The sequence below is a fragment of the Hylobates moloch genome, unplaced genomic scaffold (assembly GCF_009828535.3).
Source record: "Hylobates moloch isolate HMO894 unplaced genomic scaffold, HMol_V3 SCAFFOLD_23, whole genome shotgun sequence".
Taxonomy (NCBI): domain Eukaryota; kingdom Metazoa; phylum Chordata; class Mammalia; order Primates; family Hylobatidae; genus Hylobates; species Hylobates moloch.
Window position 1 is genome coordinate 40,218,876 of NW_026652298.1, and position 17,420 is coordinate 40,236,295.

Here is a 17,420-nt window from a genome sequence, read left to right on the forward strand (position 1 = left end):
AATTTTTTGTATTTTTTGTAGAGACGGGGTTTCACCGTGTTAAGCAGGATCGTCTCAATCTCCCGACCTTGTGATCCACCCACCTCGGCCTTCCAAAGTGCTGGGATTACAGGCGTGAGCCACCGCGCCCTGCCAGTCTCTGAGTATCTTTAAGAGAAACCAAAGCCTCTTAGAGAAATAGCTGACTCGAGGTAGCAAATGTATGACATAAACATTGGGCATTTTGTATCATGGCAAGGAAGCTCTTGCTTCCTTGGGATAATGTCTGATGGATGAAAGAGTTAACTTGAAGATGTATCGCTCAACTAGGATAGGATATTTTGAGCATCAAAAAAAGTAATAATTGCAATGGATTGATACATGTAAAATGTTAATATGTAAAACTCATGCTTTATAATACAATAAAATGCCTCATTGATCATCACTAAAGATTGCTAGGGAACCTACCCATTGCACTTCCTCACCACCACAAGGACAGAGGGTAGCAAGGTGTACTCCTCCTGATTGCTACTTCCAGATCATTTCCCCTCCCTTTTTGCCTAAAAAACTCATCTTCTTTGAAGTGTGTGTCATCAGACTAAGTGCTACCTTTTGTTGAAAGTCACCTATTTTTCCTGATTACTTCTCATTCATTGAAGAATTTTAGTACCTGGCTCCTCTAACTACTGCCGTGACCATTTTCAGTGGCTCAACTTCTTACCTTTCAGACCTGGTCATTCCAATGTTTTCCTCCACTCCATGGTAGTAATCCCATGCTTCCCATGGCCATCCCCTAAACCTTGGTCTTACCAGTAATTGAACCTTCAGAATCTCAGTTCCCAATATCCCATTCTTGAATTCCACAGCCTTTCCTGGTAGCACCATTTCTCTTGTACCTGTCCCATCCAATAATTCTATGACCCTCATTAAGATCTCTGATCCATTGGCCCTTCCATATTCTCACTGTCGGTGACTCCCGTCACTTGCTTTACTTGTTTACTTTATTTACCCAGCTCAGATCCCATGATCCAATTGCTATAACTCCTTTAACTTACACCCATCAGCCATCCATGGAACTTTCACTACAAAGCCTCAACCCTGGTGAAACCCTGCTCCCTGCCTACTCTGCACCCGCATCTGAGCAGCAGAACTTGGCTGGAAAGGCCAGGTGTGGTGGCTCATGCCTGTAATCCCAGCACTTTGGGAGGCCGAGGTGAGCGGATCACCTGAAGTCAGGAGTTTGAGACCAGCCTGGTCAACATGGTGAAACCCTGGCTCTTCTAAAAATACAAAAATTAGCCAGGCATGGTGGCAGGCACCTGTAATCCCAGCTACCCAGGTGGCTGAGGCAGGAGAATCGCTTGAATTCCAAAGGTAGAGGCTGTGGTGAGCTAAGAGGGACCCACTGCATTCCAGCCTAGGTGACAGCAAGACTCCATCTCAAAAAAAAAAAAAAAAAGTACTTGGCTGGAGAAAAACTCACCACTGTGCTACTGACTGGTCTTTTCATTTAGATCCCCAATTCTCAAATGAAGGCCCTAAGCACTGACTTGCAATCCAACCACATTCCCTCATCTGTTTGTTCCATATCTTTCTGAGACAATTATTTCAAACCTTTTCTGACTCCTCACATGGACAGTGGCCTTTGCCCATTTCTCGCTGAGGTCAAAAGGCCTTGCTCTGGCTTCTGAATGCTGCTTGCATCTTTGTGTGGACCCTGAGCATGAGCAAGTCACTAGACTCTGTGCATCCATTTCCCCTTCTTCGAAATTCTGAAAATAAAAGTTATGTGCTTAATTGTGAGGGCTAAATGGGATATTGCATATGAAATGCTGAGAACAGTAGTTGACATATTGTAAGAGCTTAGTAAATGTTAAGTTAGCAATTATTACTACCATTTACAAAAGAAGAAACTGGGATTCGGAGAAGTTATAGATGATCAGCTAGTAGTTCATGTGACCAGGTTCAGCCAAGGGCTGCCTCGTGCCTTAATTTTAACTCTTCCTTTTACATATAAAACTCCCACATTTTAAATCCTTATTCACTTAACTTCTTACAAGTCAAATGTTGCATTTAACTTGAATTCAGCTCCCAGGCTTTGGTTAGATTAGCCTTATCTCCAGATCTGGAGCCACTGTGTTTAGAGCCTGGGAAACCTTGAATCCATGACCATAATTTACTAGCTCTATGACACTGAGCAAATTTATTTCATGTGGCTAAGATCATGTAGCATTTATTTACATATATCAGTTTCCTCCTCTGCAAAATAGGGAGGTTACAAAGATTAAATAAGATTACATCTTTAGGCCGGGAGTGGTGGCTCATGCCTGTAATCCCAGCACTTTGGGAGGCTGAGGGGGGCGGATCACAAGGTCAGGAGATCAAGACCATCCTGGCTAACATGGTGAAACCCCATCTCTACTAAAAATACAAAAAATTAGTCGAGCGTGGTGGTGGGCGCCTGTAGTCCCAGCTACTCGGGAGGCTGAGGCAGAATAGCGTGAACCCGGGAGGCGGAGCTTGCAGTGAGCGGAGATTGCGCCACTGCACTTCAGCCAGGTGACAGAGCGAGACTCCGTCTCAAAAAAAAAAAAAAAAAAAGATTACATCTTTAAAGTGGTTACCATAGTGCCAGGTAGTGCTTACCACTACTCATCTTTGAAGAGGATTTTTATTGTAGGAGACTCTAATACAGTTTTAGAGAGAGGAAGTTTTAGGCAGTTAGATATTCGTGCCATTATGTAAGGATTCATTGATTTTTTTTAAGTGCTGCAAATGTTTTTCATTCTTCACTAGTGAGAGTGCAACTATAAAAGGTTTCTAACAAAATTTCTGAAAAGATTGCTTCCCTTCTGAAATGCCTAGACACATGCAGAGATACTTGTCTTGCCATGGCAGGGAAAAGCAGTCTGGGCTGTATTTCTTTTTTTTTTTTTAGCAGGAGTCTCGCTCTGTCGCCCAGGCTGGAGTGCAGTGGCGTGATCTCAGCTCACTGCAAGCTCTGCCTCCCGGGTTCACGCCATTCTTCTGGCTCAGCCTCCCGAGTAGCTGGGACTACAGGCACCCGCCACCACGCCCGGCTAATTTTTTGTATTTTTAGTAGAGACGAGGTTTCACTGTGTTAGCCAGGGTGGTCTCCATCTCCTGACCTCGTGAACTGCCCGCCTCGGCCTCCCAAAGTGCTGGGATTACAGGCGTGAGCCACCACGCCCGGCCTTTGGGCTGTATTTCTTTGTGCATAGATAGTTCTTTGACGAAACTTTCTCTATTTGTTTCCTCTGAATTTGCAGCCCATGCTGGAACTGCTGTAGGAAGCATCATCTTCTCCTTCACCTACTGCCCATACCCATACCTCATGTTCAGTTACATCCAGAGAAGCTACTTCCAAAAGATTGCCTGTTGCCTCTTCTCAAATATTGCCATGGCACTGAGAGTCCGATTCATCGCTATGTTTGAGGCAAAAGGTGAGCCTTATCTTTCCCAAACTCTCTAAGTTGCCTTGATGCTTTGCCCCGTCAAGACTGAACTTTGTTTCCAAATAAACATAACTGGCACGTTCCACTCAGTGCTCTGAGCATTTAGAATATACTCATGACGGTGGTGAGTATTGTGTGGGGCACTAAAGAAAAGTAGAATATGGTTCACCCCAGGCAGCTTACTTTGTAATTGGGAAGAAAAACTAAAGCATATTAAAGAATTAGGAAATTATATGCCTATGTAATTATATAGGTGTAAAATATTGATTTACGATTAGAAGTTGAGATAATATTTTAGAACTTTACAAATCATGTCATATTTTTTACATATGTCATAGCCTTTGGAGTCTCTTTTTTTTTCTTTGAGACAGTCTCACTCTGTCACCCAGGCTGAAATGCAGTGGCATAATCATAGCTCACTGCAGCCTTGAACTCTGGGACTCAAGCAATCCTCCCACTTCACCCTCCCAAGTAGCTGGGACCACAAGTGGGAGCCACCATGCCCAGCTCATTAAAAAAAATTTTTTTTTGTAGAGACAGGGTCTTACTATGCTGCCCAGTCTGGTCTCGCTCGAACTCCTGGGATCAAGCAGTCCTTCTGCCTCGGCCTCCCAAAATGCTGGGATTACAGGTGTGAGCCACCATCCCTGGCCTGGGGTATCTTCTTTCGCAGGTTGGCCTAGGGTACCTTCCATGAGAGGTGTTCTAGCTCCCTTATAACTTCCACAGTTGGAGTGCAGTCCCAAATTTTCCTTTGTCTTATGTTTTTCAAGTTTGAAGAATTCCTCAGAACACCTACGATTCGTTGCAAAAGATTACAGCCCAAATATCAATCAAATTGTAGGACCCACTGATCCCTGTGGGGTTTTAGTTGTTACTATTTCCAGTTTTAGTGGTACACTAAGGTGATATACTGTGAACACTCTAGCAAGCGCCTTCATTACTCAGTGTTAGCTATTCTCACCAGAATCCTGGTTCCAAATATTACAGTTTCATTTAGCAGCAGATAGCAGGAATAGGAGTTTTAAACTGGATCTAGTTAGTGGATCACCTTGCTGTGGTTGGGATATCCCCAATGTCCTGGTTAGAGGCATCACCTACTAATGAATTCTTTAAGTTGGGATAGTCCAAATGGGCCCTGGGCTTAAAGCTGCCTAAAATATAATAAAGGATGTTAAGTTGGCCAGAATTTATTGAAAGCGAGTGGTTTCCTTTAACAAAGCAATGGTGAAACCACAATTTACAAGTGCTCATGGGAAAAAATAGATTTAAAATGGTATCTCTGATTCCTTATAGGTTAGTGAGTAATTTGTGGGGCCTATCTGTTGAAAGTTGAAAGAATTTAGGTAAGAGGTTGCAATGAATGAACTCTTAGATTTGCCCCCATGCTAGGGTTCTCTTGCTTTGAAAGCACCCTGCCCTTGTTAAGCTTGTGATCAGTGCCCCTCCTGAAAGGCACAGGGTGGCCCACAAATGCTGTCTCCTGTTATAGCTGAAGGAACACAGGTGCATATGATCACGAGCAGGAAGAAATCTCTAGGGGTATGATTAATGAAACAGAAATCCAAGGACACTATTTCTTATTTAGAATCCTCATAACTTCACTGGATTGGATTTTTCTATGCATCTGAGCTATCTGCTCAAATCAACAGCAGACCTTATAATTAGCGAGTGAACTGATGAGATTCCTCTGTAAATTTTCTCAGTAAGTCCAGGGCAGAGCTTTCAGTTGTAATCCTGAGCAAAAATCACTACATACAAAATGTTTCAGAGCTCTCAGTTGGGGGTTAGTGGGCCCACTCTGGTTATATGGCAGGAGTATTCTGGCCTCTTCTTATAATCAGGATCTGCTTGTTTGGGGAGCAGCTGGGTTTGTCCCTCCAGGATCTCATTTATTGATTAATTTATTAGTTATTTGCTATACTGTTTTTATTTATTTATTTATTTATTTATTTTTGAAATGGAGTCTCGTTCTTTTGTGCAGGCTAGAGTACAGTGGCATGATCTCGGCTCACTGCAACCTCCACCTCCCAGGTTCAAGCAATTCTCCTGCTTCAGCCTCCTGAGTAGCTGGGATTACAGGCATGCACCACCATGCCCAGCTAATTTTTGTATTTTTTGGTAGAGATGGGGTTTAATCATGTTGGCCAGAGTGGTCTTGAACTCCTGACCTCAAGTGATCCGCCTGCCTCAGCCTTCCAAAGTGCTGGGATTACAGGTGTGAGCCACTCCACCCAGCCTGCTATACTGTTTTTAGTTTTTGAGATTCAGTAAATAGCATCCTTCTTCCCTCCTTAATTTCTGAACCAATTGAGAAATAAAGCAAAGATATCATCATATGAATGCCAACGTATTCTTTTTATAACCCATAAAGACTAATGTGGATGATGTAGCCTAGCATGAGAACCAGATGGACTCCTTGCCTGCCAGTTTCTACCTTGGAACAATTAATCTGAGACAAAGTTTGGGCCAGCAGACCAGAGATGCATACCCATTTATCTGCTTTTCATTGTTCTAGAATGGAAAGAGAAAGAAAGAAATGCAATCTCACCATTCCTCTGGTTGAGGCTTTTTGGCAAATTACCTAGACCTACCTGGCAAATGTGGACCTGGTTGCTCGCCAACAAGATATTACACTTTTGTGGGGAGAGTAACCTGTGGGACAAAAGGCCAATAGGTTTAGAGAAAAATCCCTTCATATGGAAAGCAGAGCGGTAGGGAAGAGTGACAGTAAACTGTGAGATCAGGGATCTCATCTATACTGTTTACCACTCTGTATCCTTAATGTCTAGACTAGGGTCTGGTAGACTGCAGACACTCAATATGTATTTGTTAAATGAATGAATGAACCCTTCAGCTTTCTGGCAGGAAGCCAAGACTACTGAGAATGAGAAGCTATGAATGCTTTCTCAAGAGCTATTACAAGAGTTACCTTGTGTCTAGATTATTCAGATCATCACGCCTATTGAAAATAATTTAAAATATGGGATAAATTTTTAGTTCCTTAAGAGCACCCCTCAAGAGAATCAAAGAGGTAACACAAGATAGTAAAAACCACAAGGCCAAAACCTCAGGCAAACTGGTAACTCTAAAACGTGAACAGAACACTCAATCCACTTTTGCTCAGAGGTCACTTACTAAAAGGAAAACTTGAGGCTTCCCTTTGGATGGCCTTTCAGGGCAAGGGAATCAGACATCAAGGCCCAGGATTTAGCCCAGATGGAGAGCATACTAGGAGACCCTCTCCACATTAATCTGGAACACAGAAGGCTACACCATTAGGATAAATATAACCCAGAAATAAATCCAATTGTCACAGGTTAGGTTCTTTATGATGTAGACTGTGAGATGGAATTTAGTGTGCAAATGTTTATTAGACAGTGCCCTTCAGATAACACCTGTGGAGAAGAATAAGGGAAGGAGAAGAAGGATAAGTAGAGGAAAAAGTCGAGCTGCAGTGTGGTCCTGATAGCCCTGAGGAGTTAGTTATAGAGCTAAAATGGCCCACATGTGTCCTGCATTGGACTGAAATGGCCAGGCCTTTACACCTCCATCAGTCACTGGATATGAGTCACCCAAGAAAGGACATGACTTAGGGGTTGGCAGCTGTGCAACTGAGACATCCCAAAGGGGCTGGCAGCTAAAAGCCCTCTGCCATAGCACTCCCAATAGAATCAGGGAAATACATTTCCATATCCATATACCATCTCTTTCTAACCTAGAGGACCTCAGAGAAGGTTGTCATGGCCCTGACCATATCATGGAAGAAAAACAAAGAAAAAATTTCCCCTGAGAAATTGTTACAAGCTAGTTCTTTGAAGGTATTGCAATCCAGGTTCATATTGCATGAGTAGGCCAGGTAACTTTAAGCAATGAACTAAGATTGTCCTGGAATGATAGAGCACCCAACTAGGTACCTGGCAGAAGCAACTGCATCCTTTCTGGACAAAGACATTTTCATCCTATACCATGATAAATCCTCACAAATAGTTTTAAAAGGTCAGTAAGCAACACAGTAAAAAGTAATTAAAGACATGAGGAAATAAACTACCATAATGAGAACCAACAGAAACAGAAGAAAGTAGAAACAGATTCACAAAGGCCTCATTTTTTTTTAATTATCAGAACAGAGATTATAATATAACAATGCTTATAAGCTTTTTAGAAAGCCAAGCTTGAAAAATATCTAGAGGAATAGGAATAGGAACTATTAAAAGTGACCTAGAAAGTGAAAAAGGTGGAAATAATAAATGCTTCTAGAAATGCAAGATGCAATAACAAGATTTAAAACTTAGTGGAGAGGTTAACAGTAGATCTGAAACAGCTGAAAACAAAATTAGTAAATTAGAAATAAGTTAGGAGAAATAATCTAGAAGGTAGCACAGATGATTAAAAAGATGTAAAGTATGGAAGAGAGTTTGAAAGAGACATTCAGAAAAGAGTAAGAAGGACTCACATGTATTTAATCAGAGCTCCAGTAGAAAGAGAAAGAGAATGGGGCACAGGGAATGTATTGAAAGAGGCCAAATCAGTTCCAAAATTAGATTTCAGGAAGCCCAGCAAATCCCAAACAAGATTAATAAAAAGAAATTTGTACTAGGCATATCCATGTAAAACTGAGCACACCAGACATTGAGAAAACATCTTAAAAGTAGCTCAAGAAAAAATGACAAATTGTTTTTCAAAGGAGCAATAGTGGCCAGGTGCAGTGGCTCACGCCTGTAATCCCAGCACTTTGGGAGGCCAAAGTGGGTGGATCACCTGAGGTCAGGAGTTTGAGACCAGCCTGACCAACATGGTGAAACCCTGTCTCTACTAAAAAGATACAAAAATTAGCTGGGCATGGTGGTGGGCGCCTGTAATTCCAGCTACTCGAGAGGCTGAGGCAGGAGAATCGCTTGAACCCGGGAGGTGGAGGTTGCAGTGAGCCGAGATTGCACCGTTGCACTCCAGCCTGGGCAACAAGAGTGAACCTTCATCTCAAAAAAAAAAAAAGGATCAGTAGTGGGAGCCTGAAAATGGTGGTATTTTACATTGACTGTATAAAATAATAATGATAATAATAAAAATAAAGATGTCTTTGGGTTTTTTTTAAAGAGGTAGAATTAAAATACACAAGAGGGGTTTTTGAGGGGATAAAGTCAGAAATCAAAAGGGAATAAGTACTTTCTGGGAGGATAGTAAAGATACTGATTAACTTTAGACTTTGCTAAGTATACATGGTATAATTCATTACCGTAAGCCAGCCACCAACAGGTTAGACCTAGTGCATAACTTTCAAATGAATGGAGAGAAAATGTAATAACCAATAGATTAGTTGAGTCGAAAAGAAGGTGGGGAGTAGGGAATGGAGAGGAATTGTGTCACATGGCCACCTCTACTCCAAAGGAAATAGAAATCAGGGAACAGGATTGTCATACTTGATTCAGAACAAACAAGATCAAACAGATGTGGGGCCAGGGCAAGTTTGCCTAATTCCTTTCAGCAGCTCCCTGCTCTGAAACATAATTAGATATGCTGTGGAAAGAAGAAATGTCTAACTTCTACTCAATCCAGACTTCAGCAGTTTATTTTTTTAATGGAACTTGATTTGATACTAAAATTTATATAGAGGTATAAAGGAATAGAAAAAAAAAAAAGGCCAGACAAGTGCATTGTTACATGTTAGAGATGATAATACAGAGCAATGGGGATTCAATAAGTGGTCTTGTAGCCATTGGATAACTTTATGGAGAAAAATGAAATTGGACTCCTAATTCACACCACACAGAAGTCAATTCTAATTTCAAAAAACTATGAAGCTTTTTGGAGATGATATAGAAGAATATACTCATGTCCTTGAAGTAGGAAGGATTGCTTAAAGAAGACACAAAAATAATCATAAAGGAAAAGAATGAAAAATTTCATAATAAAATTAAGATTTCACAAAGAGAAGGAAAAGACAAGCTAGAGTGGGAGGAGACACTGGCAAAACATTGAACTGACAAAAGCCTTGTATTTAGAATATTTAAAGATCTCATATAAATCCATTAGAAATCTGATCTTGTGGTTTAAAAAATGGGCAAAAAGTCTGGGTGCAGGGGCTCACACCTGTAATCACAGCACTTTGGGAGGCCAAGGCGGGCAGACTGCTTGAGCTTAGAAGTTCAAGGCCAGTCTGGGCAAGATGGCAAGACTCCATCTCTACTAAAAATGCAAAATAATAGCCAGGCATGGTGGTGCGTGCCTGTGGTCCCAGCTACTTGGAGGGCTGAGGTGGGAGGATTGCTTGAGCCTCAGAGGCAGAGGCTTCAGTGAATCGAGATTGCATCACTGCACTCCAACCTGGGTGACACAGTGAGACCCTGTCTCAAAAAACAAAACAAAACAAAAAAAAGCGAAAAGACTTGAGTGGACGAAGTGGGAAAACAATATCCACGTGGCTAATTAAATATATAAAAGAGGCTGGGCACAGTGGCTCACACCTACAATCCCAACGCTTTGGGAGGCTGAGGTCAGGAGTTCGAGACCAGCCTGGCCAACATGGTGAAACCCTGTCTCTACTAAAAATACAAAAATTAGCTGGGTGTGGTGGTGTTTGCTTGTAATCTCAGCACTCAGGAGGCTGAGGCAGGAGAATCGCTTGAACCTGGGAGGTGGAGGTTGCAGTGAGTTGAGACTACACCATTGCACTCCAGCCTGGGTGACAGAGCAAGAGTCCATCTCAAAAAAATTAAAAAATAAACAGTAAATAAATACATAAAGTGCTGAAAGAAACAAAACTGGAAGAAAATGAAGTGATGTTTTTAAAGTGCTGAAAGAAAAACCTTGTCAACTCAGAATTCTACACCCAGTGAAAATACCTCAAAAATTATAGAGAAATTTAGACTCTCTCACATAAGCAAAAACTGAGAGAATTAAGTGCTAGGAGACACGAGCTCTTCAGGCAAAAACAATCAGACCAGACAGAAACTTGGATCTACACAAACAAATTAAGAGCACTGAAAATGGAAAACACAATTTATTTTTTCTGTTTTTTTCTTTTGCTTTAAAAGAGACCTGTCTAAAGCAAAAATTGTAGCAATGAACTGTGTTTACAGCTTATGTAAAAGTAAAATGTCTGACAATCATAGCATAAAGTTTGGGAGGTAAGAATTGGTAATGTATTGTTGTGAAGTCCTTACACTATACATGAAGGAGTCTAAATATTATTTTAAGGTAGATTCTGACTAATTAAAGGTGTGTACTGTAAACCTTAAAGCAACACTAAATTTTTTTATTTTTTATTTTTATTTTTTTTGAGATGGAGTCTTGCTCTGTTGCCCAGGCTGGAATGCGGTGGCACAGTCTGTGCTAACTGCAACCTCTGCCTCTGGAGTTCAAGCGATTCTCCTGCCTCAGCCTCCTGAGTAGCTGGGATTACAGGCGTGTGCCACCATGCCCAGCTAATTTTTGTATTTTTAGTAGAGACGGGGTTTCACCATGTTAGCCAGGATGGTCTTGATCTCCTGACCTCATGGTCCACCTGCCTCGGTCACCCAAAGTGCTGGCATGAGGCACCACGCCTGACCTACACCAAATTTTTTAAAAGTTTGAATAATAAGTCAATAGAAGAGATAAAATGAAATCCAAAAAATTCTCCATTAATGCAAGAAAAGGCAGAAAAAAAGAAAAAAAAACAAAGAACAGTTTGGAACAAATAGAAAAGAGCTGGCAAGATGATATATTGTAATCCAGACAATTAATAATCATATTAAATGTGAATGATCTAAACATACCAATTAAAAACAGGTTGGATTAAAAAGGCAAAACCCAACTATATGCTGCCTTTTAAACATCAGTAGGCTGGGTGTAGTGGCTCATGCCTGTAATCCCAGCACGTTGGGAGGCCGAGGCGGGCGGATCACTTGAGGTCAGGAGTTTGAGGCCAGCCTGGCCAATATGAAGAAACCCCATCTCTACTAAAAATACAAAAGTTAGCCGAGCTTGGTGATGCATGCCTGTAATCCCAGCTGAGACGGGAGAATCTCTTTGAACCCAGGTGGTGGAGGTTACAATGAGCTGAGATTGCACCACTGCACTCCAGCCTGAGTGACAGAGCGAGACTCCGTCTCAAAAAAAAAAACAACAAAAAACCATCAATATAGGGATGGGGGTGTGCACCTTTGGGGTTTGGGAGTGATTGATTTGGATAATTTTTCATAGGTTTTTTATTTATAATTGTTAAATTGTACACTTTTCTATATGTATATTCACAATAAATAAAAATAAACTGATAATCAAATGTCTACTGAGGTGGGAAGGAACTTTGTCTATTCTATTTGGACACTGCAGACTTTGTATTGGATGAGAAAGTACCTGACCTTTGTGAACACTAGGCTGCAGCTTTGGAATCCTGAGGTATGCAAGATGTGTTTATAACCCAAAAATAGAGTGAAAGACCAAGTTCTTGGTGGGCGCACAGACAGACACAAATCAGAATCTCATCACCGGAAGGGGCTTAGAGGTCACCTGGCCCTGCTTCTCACAGTGTGACCTGCAGACCAGAAGCATCAGCACTCCCAGAGATCTTGTTAGAAATGCAGAATCCCAGGTCCACCCAAACAGACCTCATCAGAATCTGTTTGTTAACAAGATCCCCAGCAATTAGGAAACACGTTAAAGTTTGAGGACGAGAAGCACGGGCACATGTGCTTCTTGGGTAAGGAGCTATCTGTGCTGATCTTTGAAATAAGAATTAGCCAAGGAAAGAAGCTGGGGAGCATTGGGAAAACTCTTCAGTAGCAGGTACAGGTGTGTGGAGGTGTGTTTTGGATGGCCCGATTTCTTACTTCTTGGTGCCAGTGAAAGTACTACCACCTTTTGACAATAATAAAAATGTTTTATCTTACAGGAGAAACTTCTCTAGATTTTCCTTTTCTTGTGGCTAGCATTGGTCCCACAATGCCTCAGACACAAATAGTCCAGTCTTGTCATTGGCCTGTTCTCTGACTGACTAACTGTAAAGTTCTGGTAACTCTTCACTGTTTTTTTGTTTTTGTTTTGTTTTGTTTTTTTGAAACTGGGTCTACGTTGCCTGAGCTGAATGCAGTGGCTATTGACAGGCATGTTCATTGCACACTACAGCGTTGACCTCCTGAGCTCAAGCTATCCTCCCACCTCAGCCTCCCAAGTAGACTATAAGTGTGTGCCACCACACCCAGCTTCTTCTCTGTCTTTGATGTGATGACTGATTTTCTTCCTTTATAACAGGCACACGCATCCAATGGAGGAATATGGGCAGTGTACTTGGAGAGTTTAACTTCACTCAGGTGCTGCTGCTCTGCTGCTGGACTCTTTCTTTTACTGCTTAATAGCCTGGTATGTGGAGTCCATCTTCCCAGGGAAGTATGGTACACCCAGGCATACCATACTTGGTACTTCTTTGCTCTGGTGAGTACTGATGCTGCTGTTTTGTAGGTTGACATTAGACTTTTTTTTTTTATTTGTCATCAATATCCCTACTCCTCTTGGTGATGTCCTGATTAAAATGTCAAACTCCAGGAAATCTCTATCCTGGGTTCATCCCAAACCTATCAGCTGTGGTTGCCAGTGGAGCATAACTAATGGTAAGCCTCAGTGTCGCTGACTCTTGCCCACCTGCTGATGCACTGGGCTGGGAGTGGCAGCATCTGTCCCATGCAGAGTCCCCCAGGAGTGTCTGTGGATGTCTGACATGTGTCTGCTCAAACATCAGGCCCCAGATTCTCCCATGAGACGTAACTCCCAACATGTTAGGGTCCTCATGGTGCCTCTTTTTACTCATTGAGCTGCACTGTTGGGATGGCCCTGAAGCTCTTCAAGATCTCTGTGACCACCAGTGCACTGGTAGGGGACAGAGCATTTGTTAACAACCCCAAGAAGTTTTCACAATCATTTATCTCCCATGATGGCGAAGTTTTTCTTACAAAGCCAAGCTCCTCATGCCTGATTCAATCCTCCTACAGTAGCATCTGGTGGCCCTGCCCACGGTCTTGCCTGCTGATCCTGTCTCTGCACAAGTACTCATTAGGACCTCTACAAAGGCTGCCACGCTTGCCCATCTTGGAGTGTGGGGAAGTGAGTAGATTGTTAACTCCAATATTTCTCCAGGCTTCTACCCACAAGGACACTGACTGCTGACATGATGGCTTCCCTGGCACATCAGAAGCCTGGATAGGAGGCAGCTTTTGTATCTCCGTCCTCGGGACCATGGGTTGTAGGTTGAAATGCAGTTGATTAGTAATGAGTCCATGAACAAGTTACTTAACTTCTCTGGGCAGGGGGTGGGGTGTTCTAATATATCCAAATATCTTCCAGAAAAGGAAGTCACTTTGCCTAAATGATTAATGCGTAAATTGACTTCTTCTCTAGCCTTCCTACTGGCATGGAAAGCCTGTACCTGTTACCCAATCATTGCTGGACATGATGGGTCCTGTAAAAACACCAAACAGCGAGTTCATTGAGAAAGAGCCTGCAGATTTGATCAAAGGAATTGAAATTCAGCATCTATATAAGGTATCAGCTCACAGACCTCCTTCCAAGAACTTAAGAAATTATGCATTTAAGCTTCTGTTTTATTCTAACAGGGATTACAAGTTGTATTTTGTGACTGAGAATTTTAATTCCCTCTGTCATGCTGTCCTAAAAATTAGAAATATAGCCTGAAATGTCCTGTTTCCTGTCATAGAGTTAAATGACTGGATGAAAGGTCTAGATGATCTTTTTTTCATTTTTTTTTATAGATGTAGTCTCACTATGTTTCCTAGGCTGGTCTTGAACTCCTGGGCTCAAGAGATCCTCCTGCCCTGGTCTCCCAAAGTGCTGGGATTACAGATGTGAGCCACTGTGTCCAGCCTAGATGATCTGTCTCTTGAAAACAGTCTCCTCTCATCCTCCCACTGCCTAATACCCCTTGTTGGGGACACACTGTAATTCAGCCATTTGATGGATAACTTTTATCCACCAGCATTTTAATATACCCAAATCACATTTTAAACCAGATATCACTGTTGGCTTCTGGATGTAGAAGTGGAGGCATTTGTTCTTTCAAAAGTGTCTGCTGAGCACTTGCTACATGCAGAGCTCTGGGTTGACTAAGGACTCCTATAACAGGATGGCTGGATGTAAGCTATATGCTCTGGAGGGTCCCACAGAGCATTTTCTTTGAAATCTTCCATTCTTCAACTATGCAGGACACTCTGTGCCATTGCTGCTGCCGTACTTTCACAATGGATGCCCCAGCTCAGCATTTGTGTTGCCTTCTTCCATTGGTGGGATCCAGTGGATACCATCCTAGCCCAGGGGATTCTGGCAATGGGTGATAATTCCAGCTCTTCTGTGTACTACGGTAGTAGTTAGGAATACTTCACTCTTCACCCAATTTACTGTAGGGATGTTGTTTTCTTTCTTCACGTAACAGTGGTCAGCAGGCAGATGATTCTGGCATGATTTCAGCTACTCCACAAAGGCATTCCAGACCACAGCACCTTCTGATTGATTGATTGCTTGATTGATTGATTTTCTCTGGGTCATTCGTAGCCTATTAGCTTTCATCTGTGTGTTTATCATTTCATGGTTGCAAGATAGCTGCTTGCTTCTCCTATAAGGAAATATAAGGCTTAAAATGCTTTCTTTTGGCAAGATGTTTCCCTCCCTCCGTCTTTCTGTCTTTCCTTCTTCCTTTCCTTCCTTCATTCCGTTTAATATAATAAAGTACCCCTTTCTCTTATTGCCCAGAATTCTGCCACATGGTCACCTCTACTGCAAGGGTGACTGAGAAGTCAGGGAACAGGACTGTCATGCTTGATTTAGAACAACCGAGAAAAGGCTGGGCGTGGTGGCTCATGCCTGTAATCCCAGCACTTTGGGAGGCCGAGGCAGGTGGATCACCTAAGGTGAGGAGTTCAAGACCAGCCTGGCCAACATGGTGAAACCCCCTCTGTACTTAAAAAAATATAAAAATTTAGCCATATGCAGTGGCTTATGCCTGTAATCCCAGCACTTTGGGAGACTGAGGCGGGAGGATCACCTAAGTTCGGGAGGTCGAGACCAGCCTGACCAACATAGTGAAACCCCATCTCTACTAAAAAAAAATACAAAATTAGCCGAGCGTTGTGGTGCCTGCCTGTAATCCCAGCTACTGGGGAGGCTGAGGCAGGAGAATCACTTGAACCCGGGATGCGGAGGCTGCAGTGTGCTAAGATCACGCCACTGCACTCCAGCCTGGGAGACAGAGCAAGACTTCATCTCAAAAAAAAAAAAAAAAAAGAACAGCCGTAGGGAGCTTGCCAAATGCCTGTCTGCAGCTCCCTGCTCCCAAACATAAGTACAGTTGACCCTTAAACAACATGGTTTAAACTGCACAGGTCCACTTATGTATTGATTTGTTTCAACCAAACACAGATTAAAAATACAATATTTACGGGAATTTGAAACCCGCGAATACGGAGGGTCAAGCAACTTTTTGGGTTGGCACGTTCCTAGGGCTGCAGGGGACTGCTTCCAGGACCAAGTTTGAGTACGCATGGATTTTGTTATATGCAGAGATCCTGGAAGCAGTCCCCCACAGATGCCGAGGAACGACCGTAGAAGGATTGTGGAAGAAGTGACATCTAAATACCATCCAACTACAGTTTGTGGACTCCAGACCCCAAACCCAGCCCCAATGCCATTAGACAGGATACAAATAATCTAAAGCATATACTAAAATGTGATGCTATCTCTGGGGTGTCATGAGGGATTTTTATGTTCTTCTTTATACTCAATGTATGAATTATTTGCATAATAGGAAAATCAATGGTATTTAAAATACTGGAGATATTTGACTTGGAAAACAGGCTACTCTGTCTGAGATTCCCTCCTCACACAACTCCTCCCACAAAAGAGGCAAGGTGTCTTTCTCAGGGGCTCAGCTGGGCGATGCAGAGCAGAGTTTGGCTCCAGAAGCAAAGGAATGCCTTTCATGCTGCCACATTGCATCTGGGAGCTCCTGGCCCTCTGGTTAGGTTCTCTACACCAGGTTCCAGGGATCAGGAAGAAGATCCCCATGGGGATTACTCCTGCTCAGCTTCCTCAGCAGCTTCAGGGAGTTAAATGCTAAAAGAAGGGGGTCACTTTTTAGATTTTCACTTGGATTCCCGCTGCTGAGCTTTCAAGAGAAGTTGATGTGCGTGTGTAGCCTTTCATAGGTTCTTTAGAAATGTCATTTGTGTGTCCAGGTTACACTGTCAGTCAACCCTGATTTTTCCACAGGTGTATCACAGAGGAAGGACTAAACACATAGCAGTCAAATGTCTGACCATGAACATGTATAGAGGGCAGATCGCTGTTCTAGGACACAGTGGAGCAGGAAAAACCACCACCTGCTTCATGCTCACAGGTACATGTGTGGGGTCAGCCATCCTGAGGAAGTCTTGAAAAAAGTCATTGAACAGATCTAGATTTTTGGCTTCACCTCCTTTCATTAGATTTCACTGATATTTTAATATTAAGCATTGTTTGTTGCTTAATATTAAAATATCAACTGTCTGGTTGTTCAGTTACCTTGTACCAGGAAAAGGAAGTCTTTGGCTTTCTGTCAGTCTACAAAACTTCATTCCATTCACTATCAAGAAGCTATAAACATTCAACCTGAAAAAACTGATGGAAAAAAAGAGAACCTATGAACAGTGCTTAGCATTTCTTTCTAGATTTAACCTTCCTGTTACAGTGCAGCACCACTAATCTCTCAACAACATAATCTTTCCATTTGCTTTTGATTGCCAGAGGCACTTTTAGAATAATATCTGGTGAATTATTCTAAAATGATTTGTGTTTCAGAGTAATTTTTATGCTAAAATAACTGTTTCATATCCCATCAACTAAAATAATTTGTGAAATTTAGAAATGCCTTTATTTAAGAAATGTATATTTATTAAAGGCTTAACATTTGTAAAGCTCCGTACAATGCTAGCAAGCTGTGCTTTC

General features: G+C 42.2%; 1 protein-coding gene across 16 annotated transcripts in view; it reads left to right on the plus strand.

The window, feature by feature from the left end:
• Nucleotides 1-17,420, plus strand: part of LOC116462511 (ATP-binding cassette sub-family A member 9-like) — a 37,893-nt gene that overhangs the window by 10,253 nt on the left and 10,220 nt on the right. For 9 of the 16 annotated variants that reach the window (XR_009211845.1, XR_009211840.1, XR_009211843.1 and 6 more), the window contains 5 exons: nt 3,270-3,443; nt 12,687-12,866; nt 13,421-13,532; nt 13,827-13,970; nt 16,707-16,833. Coding sequence is in view for 1 of the 16 variants with exons in the window: in XM_058434180.1 (XP_058290163.1) it covers nt 13,257-13,532; nt 13,827-13,970; nt 16,707-16,833 (547 nt within the window). In the remaining 15 variants the exon portion in view is untranslated. The other 7 variants (XR_009211838.1, XR_009211839.1, XM_058434180.1 and 4 more) reach the window with 5 other exon arrangements.